The sequence below is a fragment of the Dreissena polymorpha genome, chromosome 13 (assembly GCF_020536995.1).
Source record: "Dreissena polymorpha isolate Duluth1 chromosome 13, UMN_Dpol_1.0, whole genome shotgun sequence".
Lineage (NCBI taxonomy): Eukaryota > Metazoa > Mollusca > Bivalvia > Myida > Dreissenidae > Dreissena > Dreissena polymorpha.
In genome coordinates this window covers 6,181,008-6,195,434 of record NC_068367.1, presented here as the reverse complement: position 1 = coordinate 6,195,434, position 14,427 = coordinate 6,181,008, and the positions used below count along the sequence as shown (strand labels likewise).

At 32.7% G+C, this 14,427-nt stretch overlaps 1 protein-coding gene across 1 annotated transcript in view; it reads left to right on the top strand.

The window, feature by feature from the left end:
* The window catches only part of LOC127854474 (uncharacterized), a 97,281-nt gene that overhangs the window by 24,145 nt on the left and 58,709 nt on the right, over positions 1-14,427 (top strand). Inside the window, exons 6-7 of the mRNA XM_052389526.1 lie at positions 7,789-7,934; positions 12,579-12,669. Of these exons, the coding sequence (XP_052245486.1) occupies positions 7,789-7,934; positions 12,579-12,669 (237 nt within the window). The remainder of the gene's footprint in view (positions 1-7,788; positions 7,935-12,578; positions 12,670-14,427) is intronic.

The window sequence follows — 14,427 nt, the reverse complement described above, 5'->3', positions numbered from 1 at the left end:
TTGTACTCCACCATTCGAGTGCGCCTCTTGAACTGTGTATCGCACTTCTGCCTACCCTCAACCAAGGTATTGCTTTTTGGAAATCCTATTCTTTCCTTGGAAGACAACTGTACTATTTTTGCAGCAGTACATACCTTTATTGATATATCTAAACGTTTTGATAAGACGCCTTCGGTACCAATTCCCACATTATTATAACGTGCTCCACAGCTCCTTCAAACTCTTTCTCCAACCTCGTTCTACCACTATATCTCCGCTTCCATTTCTCTAACTCTTCCCTACTATCACTTACACATCCACTTTATCTATGTATCCATACTCATCTACTTTTCCCACATTAAACCTTACTTCAATATAATTATACACATGTACTTTCCACCACAACCACTCTTCATTAACATTTATGTAGTGAAGTCCTTCTCGCCTAATGCATCGCTTATTCATGCTCGTGGAACGACCTACAATAAGCTAAGTTTAGCTTCCAGGTCAATCCACATATTACTGTGTATTTAGTTGCTGTATATGCATTCCAAAATAAATATGTTTAAACCAAATTGCAATTAATTAGCGGCATATTATCGGGTTATCTGGTTAAAAGCAATATGCGACCGTTTGATGTTCTTGTTTCCGCACGTGCGAATATCACCTATTATTACTGGAAAAGAGATTCTTAATTTATTATTTATTATTTATAGCTGTTGAATCATACTATTTCCAGCACACATTGATTACCATTATCTGCTAATAAAAAGTTAAAAAGAACAACGAAACTTTTAAACGAAATCAACTGATCTACATGTTCTCTGTGCTAAAAGGTTTTTATCCAAAAATCAATACACACACTTGCTTTCCATGGGTATTGCGTGAAATTGTACATTGGTGCATAATTTTCGCGCGCTTTTGTCGGGACAAAGGAAATACATAAGGACTTTTTTGATGCTAGAATTTGTTAACGTCTCATTGACATAAAACAATTGGGAGTGTGTTTTGGATTACAAATTATTATTCTCATTTGGGAATTGAACACAGCATTTATATTTGTTTTATATTAACAATTATTTCAATATTAATTTTGGTAAAACCCTTTGCGCGGCGGAAAAATGTTTTTATAATATTATGCATACAAAGCACGATAGCCACACATAACTGATTCACAACAGTTATCTGTTCCCATCTTAAGTGCATTGGGGCCATACAACGCGCTTTGTGTAAACACCGAATCATGAGAATGATTCTTTTTCATTGACTTGATTTTGATGATGATTAGAAAGATGAATAGAATATTTTTTTGAATGAAAATGTTGTTTTATAGCTGATTTTAGAAAGAATGAAATACAATTATTTTTAGTCTATACATTGTTTAGTACATGTACACATATTGACCATTTTGTTTATACAAAAATTGAACAGTTGGCCATGCGGTCATTCACTATAGACTCCCTATGGCCCACCCCCCTCTTAAGAGGCCACCCCGCTTAAGCAGCCAATTTGGCCGTTTCCCTTGACTGGCTGCTTAAGAGGGGTTGGACTGTAGTATGTCCTATTAGATGCCCTGTTACATAATTCGTTGGATGACCATCATCCAATATGTCGTTTTTTACGTTTCTTTGATGGTGCAAAGCAGTGGCTAGTTGAGCTAAATAAAGGGTCTATGTTATTGTACATAGTTGTGTTGTTGTTGTTTTTTCTGTCCGGCTAAATTTTCTCCGGACAGGCACATTTTCTGAAATGCATGTCCAGATGACCGACAGATGTTTTCCAATTTCGCCAAGCCTGCATTTGTTTAACCAAAACATGGACTCCTTCAAAATCTAATATAAAATAGTCTGGAATTATATATTTACCTAAAACATTGATATAGACGCTATCAAAATAGGCATGCAAAACGCGCAAGTGGTGGAATTGTTGTGTATATGAGATATAATTTACCAAAAAATAGTACCTTTTGCAAAAGAAATGTAATAGATTGACTACTATGGATTAAACTTGATAACATTTATTTTAATACTAAAATGACATGTATATTGGGGTAACATATAAAGCACTCTAAAATTCACCTGTTCACGCTCGAATGGATGGGGATATTTTTCAGATTATTTAATCAGATATTAATAATTTTAGCAAGAATAGTGCAGTTTCATGTAACGGGGAATACAAATTCAAGCATTGGACGAAAGTTAGATTATATTGCGTATGATCGTAGTTTGATTAATCTCGATATGATAGACATTGACAATCTTTGCCAAGGACCATTTGTGATTTGATTTCAAACCGCTTTGCGGACGGATTGTTAGATATATGTATGGCTACACATTTTTGAGTTGTTAACAGTAAATTACATAATGATAAGAATATTGGAAGAATAACGTGGGCAAAGTTTAGTAGTTGACTAGCTATAAACACTGTCGGCGAATTTTGAAAATATTGTGCATTTTTAAATAAAAGATTTTAATGAATTTTCCAATCATTGAATATAATCTAAAAACTGGAAGAACTAGCAAAACAAAATACACGAGGACCAAAACAATTTGTTAAATGATATTCTATTGACAGAGAATCTGTTATTTCCCAATTATTGAGCAATATTGTACTTTTTCAGTAAAGTCTTTTATGCGGGAATGAAATTAATGATGACACAGAGGACCTAGTTTCAATGTTTACTCAGTATATAATATGTCTAAAGTTATTTTGTTTTGCACGCACTATTAACTCCGTTTCAAATAACTTCGATTCAGTTGACAAAAATAAACAAAAATGGTGTGCGGAATGTGAACAAAAGCAAAACGAATATAATAATGCTTTGTACAGATATAACAAAATGAATAACAAGATTAATTGCCTGTCAGGATTTGAAAAAAGAAAGCATATAATTTTCGTTAATGCAAGTCCGATTTTAATCATACGTTAGGACGCAAGATAGACAGTGTGGAATCAAAATCACCTAAATAATTTTGGAAAATGTTTTTAAAAAACTGCCAACCCGAACGGAGAAACATTTTATGTAAAATAATTGTTTAACACTTTAAAAACCTGCACAGAATGAATGTAGTTAAATAATGAGTACAGTATAAATTGTTTTCGTTATTTTGACAGTAACCATTATTCTGAAAGTTCTTATCCAGGCTCGATAGGCACATATCATTTGAAGAAATTGTCATGGCCTCAAAACAATTAATTAAACATAAGGCGTGTTCATCTGACAATATTATTTACAAATATTTTCAAGAAAGTGTCCATGTAATAGGTAACGCATTGGAACTGTAATTTAATCATATTCTCAAGTCTGGGAAATTCCCACACAGCTGGTTAATGGGTCTGATAATTCCCCTGTAAAAAATGTTTATACCAAATAATTATTGAGGTAAAACCCTTGTGAGTTATTTTGAAAAGTTATTGACTTATATACTAAACTAAGCTTACACAATTGGGTTACTGCTAATGAAATTTTAACAGAAGCACAGTTCGGTTTCAAGCCGAGCTTTAGTACAAGAGACGCAATATTTGTCCTTCAAACATTGATTGTAAGTAATATAAACAATAAATAAATATTGAGTTGCACTTTCAAGCATTTCTATTAATCAATTATTAATCTATCTTCTTTTATTCGACGTCAAGGAAGTGTTTATCTCTGAATCCGCTGATTACAATCTTACAATCTTATCTGAACAATTTGCTTGAGTATTGCACACAGTGGAATATAAATGTCACTGTCGAAAAGACAAAAATTGTCATCTTTCATAAAATCAGATTTAATAAAGGGATATTATTAGGTTTATTACATCAACTCTCTCAAAATCATGAAAAATTGGAATTATCTAGGAAAAGTAATGTCAAGCAGCGGTGTATTTGTACAAGTCAAGGCGATGAACTCATTATTTGCGATTACAAGATCATTGAATGTACCTGTTCAAATCATGTTTAATCTGTTTGATGCCTATTCTGCATTGATTTTTAATTATGGAAGCGAGGTGTAAGGATTTACTAAAGCTGAAAATATTTAGCGAGTCCAACGCAAATTCTGCAAATGACTTTTAAATGTAAAAACTTCTACAAATTCACATGCTTTGATGCCGAAGTTGGTAGATACCCGATGTATATATGTCGATATTTACGAGCAGTTAAATATTTCTTAAAATTGCAGACATTGGGAAAGACAGTCACTTCTTATAGGCCAGACTGGCCTACAAAGAAGGAATAATTTACAGGCCAAATGTTAATTTTACAGGCCTCAATTTCAAGTGTTTAATTACAGATGGACATTGTGAAAAAGAGAATTTTAACATGATGTTGATTTATGAAAAGGCAAAAATAGTGTGAACAGCCTGATATGAAGAAATAAATAAAATGTATTTTTCAATTTTGGAAAAATATTTATATTTTATATTATTAAATACGTTAACCTTTTATTGTATCCATTTCACTGACATGCAATAACAGTAAACTGTATAAGAGTGACAAACATAATAAAGCAGACTATGAACATGAATATGATTATACACAGATTCAGAAACATATATCAAATCATATCCGTCAGTTTCAATTTTCAAACAATACTTTTTAGATTTCTTTTCGTGAGTAGAATGCACTCTTAATTATGTACACTAATTCTTCGACATTCATAAATTTAAAATGACAATCTCTTAATTGTATCTTGGACATATTTTCCATCGTTCAATCACAAACGCTTTTCATTTATCCATACTAATTATATGATGTCAATCATTAATTTGATTTTTAATTGTCATGCTGCCCATCGTAATTTGTTTTTATTGTCCACCGTCTTGGAATATTTGCGACATGCGTGCAACGCAACAAAAAAATCATAATTTTCCAACTACTTTTGCGACCATTCGAGACACTATTCGCGTTTGTAATAATTATTGGAATTTACGATGCTGCAATGTACTACTAACTTACAAAATTTGGCGAAAATGAGCTTTTTAATATCGGAAATATCATAATCCGGTAACCACAAAATAATGATGTGCAAACTGCAAATGGGTTACAATTTTTTTGAAAGCAAAAATTACCAGACAGTAAGTCCGACGATCTTGCATTTCACCATCGGTCTTTTTTACTGTTCGTCGGCAATGTCCTACAGACTGACGGGCTTTCCCCATGTCTGAAATTGTCCAACAAAAAAATCGTCCAACTGTATTTTAAGCAATATTATTCGTAGACAATATAAAGAAGCATGTGATTACCCTCCCTCCAGGTCATGGGCATCAAACGTTCAAAACTTTTGTAAGAATAAGGTTTTAATGACGTGTGGATATATCCAGAATTTGTTAATGTAAACAGTTTTATTGTTATGTTTTGCAATATATTACTACATGATATGTTCATTTCAAAATGGCAAACTGATGTTAATGACACTCCATCACTATTTCTTTACAAGGAATTGAAACCCTTCTTTGAAAGATCCATTTACTTGGACAAAATTGAAAATTCTTAATTTAGAAACATAGTAGCAAAATAATGATTATCTTCTCATGTTCTATTTATAGAAACTGGTAGGCACCAAAAGATTCTAAGAAATGAAATATTTTTTGTTTTGAATGCCTTGGTATGATAATGTTTAAAAACATTAATACCTGTTGTTAAAAGAAGAAGACCAAGTATGGTTAAATTTTTGCAATTATTGAATGAGACCAGAAAATGTAAAATGATATGTCTTGCTAATTTCTGTATTAAAGCATTTAAACCAAAACTATATAGATATTTTTTCCCTGTATTGGAATTTTGTATATATTATCTAACCGCATAATTTTTTTCCTAATCAATTACGGATTTTAACATCCATTTAATGTCGATAAATAATAAGAAAGAGCCATTGTTTACATATTACATTCTCACAAAATCATATATTAGTAAAAATGCATAAACAAATTTGTTTGTATTTTGATGCATGAGTATTTATATGTATTTTTTATTACTATATTGTTATTTTGACGATGAACTGTATATGCTGTAATCAAAATTAAACTGCCTGTTCTGTTCTGTTAAAAAAGTGTCATTAAATATTGAAAAGATTTGTAGATTATTGAAAAAGTTGAATGTATGAAATTCGGTTAGTAAATGTCGCTTGCCTATTAGGCTTCGTACACACTTGGCAATAAAAGCAACGCATGACAACAACAATTTAAATCAAAATTTAAGTTGACAAGCTAAATACAATATACCACTTCCAAACTACAATCAACAACAAAAATAAATTATTAACGTCCTCTTTGATATTTTACTTGAATGGTAACCATGCATCAAAAAAACATTTATACCAATCATCATTTTGCTTACTAACAAAAATCATTTATAATCATTAAGGAGTTGTCATTTCATATAATATATGAAGAAAGTAAAACTAAATTAACTCTTTCAGTGCTGGAACCGAATTTTGAAGGAGACTTACTTACTTAAAGTCATGCTAAACAAAACAGTTGTTGACTCTCATGATGTCACGTTGAAAAATGATTTCAGAAATAAATATAATATACATTACACGTGTTTAAGATACAAATATTTGTGTACTAGTTATATTTCATAGAAAGACACTGGTGGCAGATGGGTTCAAGTCGATCATAACATACTTTGCTCAATAATCTCGATATTTCTAGCCAGTATTAAGTTGTAGTGTTTTGATAAGTGCAAACTATACAATTGAACATATGAGTATTTAAAAAAATATATAAATGTGCAATATTGAACAGCCCAATTGTTTTTACATTCATGCTTGTAAATTGCAACAAACATAGAAACTATTTTAATACACTGTAAATCCAAAGTAACACGCTCCGTTATATCGCTTATTCCAATTTAACGCAGATGAGTATTGGCTCCTGTTTTTTCTCCAAATTTCCATTCTAGTCTAGAGTGTTTTTTTGACATTCAAATATTACGGCGTACGATGTGTTTATTGCATAATGGCTCAATTATAATAAATGTAAGGCTAACCATCATTTGGGAACAGTTTTAGCGTGATTATCTACAGTTTGGTGCAATACACGTGTGAACATAAGATGTGTTTCATGTATGTGATATTTATCTTTTGAATAATTGACAGCTTTAACAAGTTTTACAATAAATGTTTCACTTCAATTTTATTTGTTGACAATATGAATTTATATATTGTTTGTATGAATGTAATTGAAAACGTAACAGGCAATAAGAAATTCAATGAGTTATGAAGATGATTAGTTCCATCCAAACGTAGGGTAATTGTTTACAGAAATTAAATTTATTTTCGCGTGATTTTCAGGAAGTCCCTTGGAAGCACGTTTTTGGCATTACTGCATATGATGCAATAAAACATTTTTTGTATCCTATAGCATTTAATCTAAATTAAAACTCAATACAAAAAATATTATTTGATTTGATATCAGATTTAAAGTAGATTGCTAATGGATCAACTAAGTCTGTATCTCCAGATTTGTGTGTATTGTGTGTTGATTTGCTTTATTGTCCCCTACCAGTTTCACCGGATGGGACGCATGGTTTGTGCTCTGTGCGTCTGAGTTTGTCAGTCCGTCAGTCTGTCTGTCTAACTTTTCTGCATCCTGCGATAACTTTAGAAGTTCTTCATATTTTTCATGAAACTTGAAACATGGATAGATGGCAATATGGACATTATGCACGTAATTTCATTTTGTTCCTACGTCAACAATTCTGGTTGTTATGGCAACAAATAAAACATTCTGACAATGGTGGAGCCGGTAGGGGACATATATTGCTTGGCAATAGTCTTTTTGATACATGTAGCAAGTCAATACAAATATGTCCTATTGTTTACAGAGATATTGATCAACGTTGCTGACAGCTATGATCAGACGGACTTGTATCTGATGGCAGGGAACAGCAGCCGGGGTCATATACTGGACCTGCACATGATATGTCTCTATCAAGATCATCAGGTCTGGGACTTGTGGTTCACCACTCAGGTAACTGGCAGTCCATTTTAACCCGTTCCCGTTCTGAAACAAAGTAAAAATGGCTATATGCAACCAGCATAATATCTGAAAAGCTCGCAAGTAACTTGCACCCTGTTCAGTATATATGCTGTTTGAGGTTCATCAGTATGTTTAAGTTTGAAAGGATAGCTTTATAAATTGAATCTATTAAGAAAGGTCTTAAATTTAATTTTATTTTATAAGGGAATACTAACACATCAAAATGCATATCTGAAATGTAAAGAGCGAAACAAATTTATTCAAAATATTATGTTTGTAAAATCTTAATAAGCCATTACATTCTTAATATTTTTATGCCCGCACCACTATAGTTTTTGCCGTGTCTGTAAGTTTGTTGCTTTGTTTGCTCCAACTTTTACATTTTGCCATAAGTTTTGCAATATTGAAGATAGCAACTTCATATTTGGCATGCATGTGTATCTCATGGAGCTGCACATTTTGAGTGGTTAAAGGTCAAGGTCATCCTTCAAGGTCAAAGGTCAAATATATGGGTCAAAATCGCTCATTTAATGTACACTTGCAATATTGAGCTTAGCAACTTGATATTTGACATGCACGTGTATCACAAGGAGCTGCACATCATTGAGTGATGAAAGGTCAAGGTCATCATTGAAGGTCAAAGGTCAAATATATGGGGACATAGTGCTTCACAAACTCAGCACTTGTTAAATAATGAATCCAATATGAACAATTATGCTATTGATCAAAGGTGACATTTTGTGTTGTTTTGTGTGTGATATTTTAATTTGTGAGCCAGATTTCAGGAACTTATGATCCAAGTGAGACGGAATTTTATTTGTAGTATCCAGACAGTATACAAATGCATATTAGGTGGTACAAGATACAAGAATCTTTATTTAACGTCGGATATGAACAAAAGTAAACATTAGCTCATGAGCTATTTCCCGACAAACAAATGTATATAGTATAGCAAGTATAAATGGGCTAAAAAAATAAATAAATATTAAGCATATTATATAAGCATTTAAAGTACATGTTAAAGCACATACAACACCAATTATGTACAAGTTTACATTAAGAGCATATTATGTTGCATGCAAAAAAAACACATACATATAAGACAAAGGGTAGATGCCAAAGAAAAAGTTAACATACAATAAATAACGTGGAAAGAGTAACCAAGCAGAACAAACAAGGGGTTAATTGAAAAAGTATAAACCATAAGATAATAGTAAATAAGCAGGACAACAAGAACAAACAAAAGCGTGAGAAGCAGATTACTCACACATGGCGCATTTGCATTTTGGATCCGTCCAGGTTGGGTCAGCCGTACATAGTCTTTGTATTTGTCGACTGTGCGTATGTCCTCTGGCAGGCTGTTTACACACCGGACAGCTTCAAAACGAAAGGATTTTTGCCATACCTTGTTGTTCTTACATGTTGCGTCTTTAGGATGTTTGAGTACCTGAAATTATAATTAGAAAATTTGACTTTAACCAAGGATTTTAGATATTTTGGGGATTAATTGTGGATAACTTTAAATGTTTCTGATACAATGAGGCGTAACCTGTTTAAGTGAAGAGTAGTACTGTTAACCTTTTTCAATAATGCGTCATAACTTGATTCATAATCATTTAAATTCATTTAAATCATTTTAAGGGCTCTGAACTGCATCTTTTTTAATTTGTCTGTGTTGGATTCACTACAAAAATGCCAGATTAGGGGGCAATAGTTAATGTTTGACCTGATAAATGATTTAAAGATAATTAACCTAGTTTTTACATTCAGCAACTTGCTTAGTCTTTAAAGTGCATGTAATTGTTTTGGTGCCTTTTTGCACAAATTTGTAACCTGGAGATCGAAGTTTAGCTGGTAATCAAGTTCCACACCTAAGAGAGTTACTTCTTGTTCACATATAATTTCATTTTGTCATGTAGTAAATGATTTTAATTTTTTATTTGTATTATTACATACACATATTACCTGGAACTTATCGGGGTTGGCTTGCATTTGGTTAATATTGAATCAGTGTATCAGGGATTTACTCTCTATTTCAATAGTTTCCTTAAAGGTATTTAATTTTTTGTGAACGACAGGGTATTGTCATCTGCATAATTATACAGGGTTGACTTATCTATTAAATAAAAAATATCATTGATAAATATGTTGAAGATCAGAGGACCGAGTATAGAGCCTTGCGGCACTCCCTTAATGATTTCTTGCCATTTACTTGTACAATTGTTTATTTTAACCATTTGAGACCTGTTTGATAGATAATTTAACATTTATTGACATTCATGCTCAGTTAACCCATAGGCCTTAAGCTTAAGTACAATTAGAATGTGAGGTAAACAATCGAACGCTTTAGACAGGTCCATTAAAACAGCACTTACATACTTGTTTTCATCTTGGGCCAGTTTCCAATCCTCTACTAATTTCAATAAAGTTGACTGACAACCATAAGATAACCTGAATGCTGATAGATAAGGGTGAAAAACATTATTAATAAAGTGTTCAGTGAGTTGGTTGCTAATGATTCTTTCATATATCTTTGGCATTGTGGGCAGGATAATAACTGGTCTATAATTGCTTTCAATGAATGGATCTTCTTTCATGTAGATATGGGTAACCTGTGCTTGCTTAAGTTTAGCGGTAATTCTGCAACAATTTTTCAGGAAGCTATTTGATGATATGCCTTTATTTCCATGTTCATCAAACACATTTTCAGGTAGTTATTTTATGGATGATATATAAGAAACTTGGTTAAGAACTTTTTATTACTGTGTGTGTGGGATCAATGTAAAGAAGCAACAATAATAGTTTTTTGATTAATTTTACCTATACTTAAGTTTGTTCCTGCTTGAATTGAGCAATTTTCTTCATATTTGTTATCTGCATGAACTGTTCTCTTGTTCGGATAAGGACATTTGCATTGCTGGGCATAATCTCTGGAACTTGTCAACCAAAATCAATGACATTCTTACATGCATTTATTACCAGGTGTTTCTTGTGTTTAATCTTTATACGGTGCTTGCCTTATATTCTTATTTTCATGATTTAACCATCCTTTATATTGTCGTGGAGTAACGATAGGTTTCATTGATATTCTTTGCGTTATCTGGTTATTATGTGGTCCTTTTTGAAAACCATTGCAATTGGTTGTGGTTAGTTTTCTAACTATACTGAAACCTTGGGAATGCTCCAGAAGACATTTTTAGCTCGACTATTATATATGAAATATATATAGTAGAACTATCCTTCTCACCCCGGCGTCTGCGTTAGCGTGCAAATGTTAAAGTTTTCGTTCTACCCCCAATATTTTCTTTTTCCCCCTGACATATTGCTTTGATATTTTGCATACTTGTTTACGAACATGACCCAACCTATTTACAAGAACAGACAACTTTATCAAGCATTTTGTCATAATTATGGCCCCTTTTCCAATTAGAATATTCAGCAAATGTTAAAGTTTTCGTACTACCCCATTTATTTTCATTGTCCCTTGACAAATTGCTTTCATATTTTGCATACTTGTTAACCAACATAACCCTAACCTACAAACAAGAGCAGACAACTCTATCAAGCATTTTGTCATAATTATTGCCCCTTTTATACCTAGAATATGCATATTATTGATTAATCTATGTTAAAGTTTGCGTACTACCCCAAATATTTCCTATATCCTTTGACCTATTGCTTTTATATGTTGCATACTTGTTAACTGACATGACCCCAACCTATAAACCAGAGCAGACCACTGTATTAAGTATTTTGACATAATTATGGCCCCTTTTACACTTAGATAATTCAACATTTTGCTTAAATTGCCATAACTTCTTTATTTATGATCACATTTTATTATTACTTTGGCAAAACAACACTTACCTGAATACCACAATGGATTCCACCCAAACAATACCCTACGCCCCTACCCAGAATCCCTTCCCCTCCCCAACCTCCCCCCCCCATTTTTTTTTTAAACATCATCTAATAAATTACCCCACCCCACATTATACCCCCCTCTCACCCCCTACCCCCATCCCACCTACCCCCCCCCGTTTTTTTTCAACATCAACTTATAAATTACCACACCCCACATTATACCCCACTCTCACCCCCCTACCCCCCCCCCCCAAAAAAAATAATAAAGTCCTTTTTTTGAGAATATGAACAATGTTCCCATGATGGCGTACGTTATACTGTTAAGCATAGTCGAGCGCGATGTCCTCTGACAGCTCTTTTTTGTTGTAGTTTTTAATAAAACTTGGTCTAATCAGACTTATGATTTCTTAGCTGAGTTTGAAAATGAATCTGGTCCTAAAAAAACATGGCTTCCAGATAACTGCGGAAGTGTACCTGAAATTGCGTCATTTGACGCGTGTGAATATGAGCTTCTAGTTTTGTTCCTTTTCATCAAAGGTTATCACTGTTGGGCAGTTTTTAAATCTTTTGTTAAATAATAAGGGACTTGGGCTGAAAGTCATTTGCACACCTGACAATCTTCTTGTCCTTCGCCAGGTAGACAGACAATGAAACTGTATCCCATGTCATACAAGTCAAATATGGGATTTCCAAACACCTGCCACCGAATAGCTACTTTTTTTTCTTTATGGTATACACTGAAATAAATTTAGTATTTGTTTTCACTTTTAGGTATTTGAACCAAAGCTTTTAACTACAAACATGATACGTGAAATGGAGGATGTGGCTACAACGGTATCCTTTGAAGGAGAAGATTTCTACAGTAAGTAATAGGGTGTACAATTCTAACTTGTGATCGTGTGCCTATGTCAGTCTTATATGTGCACGTGAAATAAACTGACTCATTGCTGTTACTATGGAAGGAAAAGACCGCCAATAATATTTTTCACCAGAAATGTAGCACGTTTTGAGTATTCAGCTGATATGTTCCATGTTGCAATAATAGATTGTACAAACATGTCGAATAATATCCAGTCAAATAAAGAAGGTTTGATATTTTATGTTTCAATTTTCAACAATCTTTATTATGCCCCCGGATCGAATAGTCGGAGGTATATTGTTTCGTGCTCGTCTGTTTGTCATTCTGTGGAAAACTTTAACCTTGGTTAAACTTTTGCAATAATTAATAACTTTTGCAATATTGAAGAAAGCAACTTGATATTTGGCATGCATGTGTATCTCATGAAGCTGAACATTTTGAGTGATGAAAGGTCAAGGTCATCCTTCAAGGTCAAAGGTCAAATATGTGGCTTCAAAACGGCGCAGTAGGGGGCATTGTGTTTCACAAACACAGCTCGTGTTAGATCTGTAGTTTAAGAAATTACATGTTTGGTTTAAATATTTTAACCTGTTGCAGTTTGTCTACACATGTGTACAGCGGGAATTGATCGAATTAAAATGAAAACATCTCTATATCCATAATTGATGTATTTGCATATCGATTTTGTAGAATCAGAACATAGAATATTTAACACTTTACAATTGTACAAAACAAATATTAAAATGTATATTAGCATTTTAAAAATGCTCTGTTAAACAAAAAATGAGCCGAATATTCAACATATGCAACATTTCTGGTGATAAATATTATCGGCAAACTTTCCCTTCATCAACCTTTTGTTATTAATAAAACAGTCTCTGACATAAAGGTCAGGTTTACTCTTCGATTTTTCTGAAACTGTGAAAAATTAATATGATTACAAAAGAGGTTTATATATTAGGATTATTGTGTGAAACTGTAGTTTTATATAAATTGCCATAGATTCTTGTGACAAAACAAAGACACGACTTGGTATTGAATAATAATGGGACCTTTGGAAATTATACAAGATCTCATGGTTTTCACCAATGGTCAAAGGTCATGTCTTTGTTAATTAATCAATGATCATGGTACTTAGTACACAGTTAATTGAACTTTTACATATTAAACACGATAAGATGATTATTCAAAACCTTTTATTTGTGTATTTGCAATGCCAAATGACTGTAAATAAAAATATAATTCCACTAAATGCTTGTTATGCAGTTTTGTTTAAAGATCACAGAAAGTATGATGATAAATTGTATGCACAAGATAACCAATCTACCTTTTATATGCCTGACCTTTAAAGCCAGATGTCAATCATCTGCATATTGCGGCGCTGATTTAAAAAACTGATTTAATGGGCATTTTTATTGATAGGGGTATTCATGAAACTGGTAGGGGGCTTTCAAATTTACATTTATTTTTTTCACTCATTAAGTCCTCTTTGGGAAAACTTATATAACTCTTACAATCATTTTTATTATATGAAAACAAGCCTATAGATTATAGTTGTTGAGATGTTATGTAAATACAATTGAGATATAATAATCATAAAACACTAATTTTGTTATGCTCCCCCAAATTTTTTTTGGATGGAGCATATAATCGCCGCTTCGTCTGTCCGTGCGTGTGTCCGTCCGTCTGTGCACAATTCTTGTCCGGGCTATTTCTAAGCAACTAATGACCGGAATTCAATGAACTTTATGGGAAGCTTTA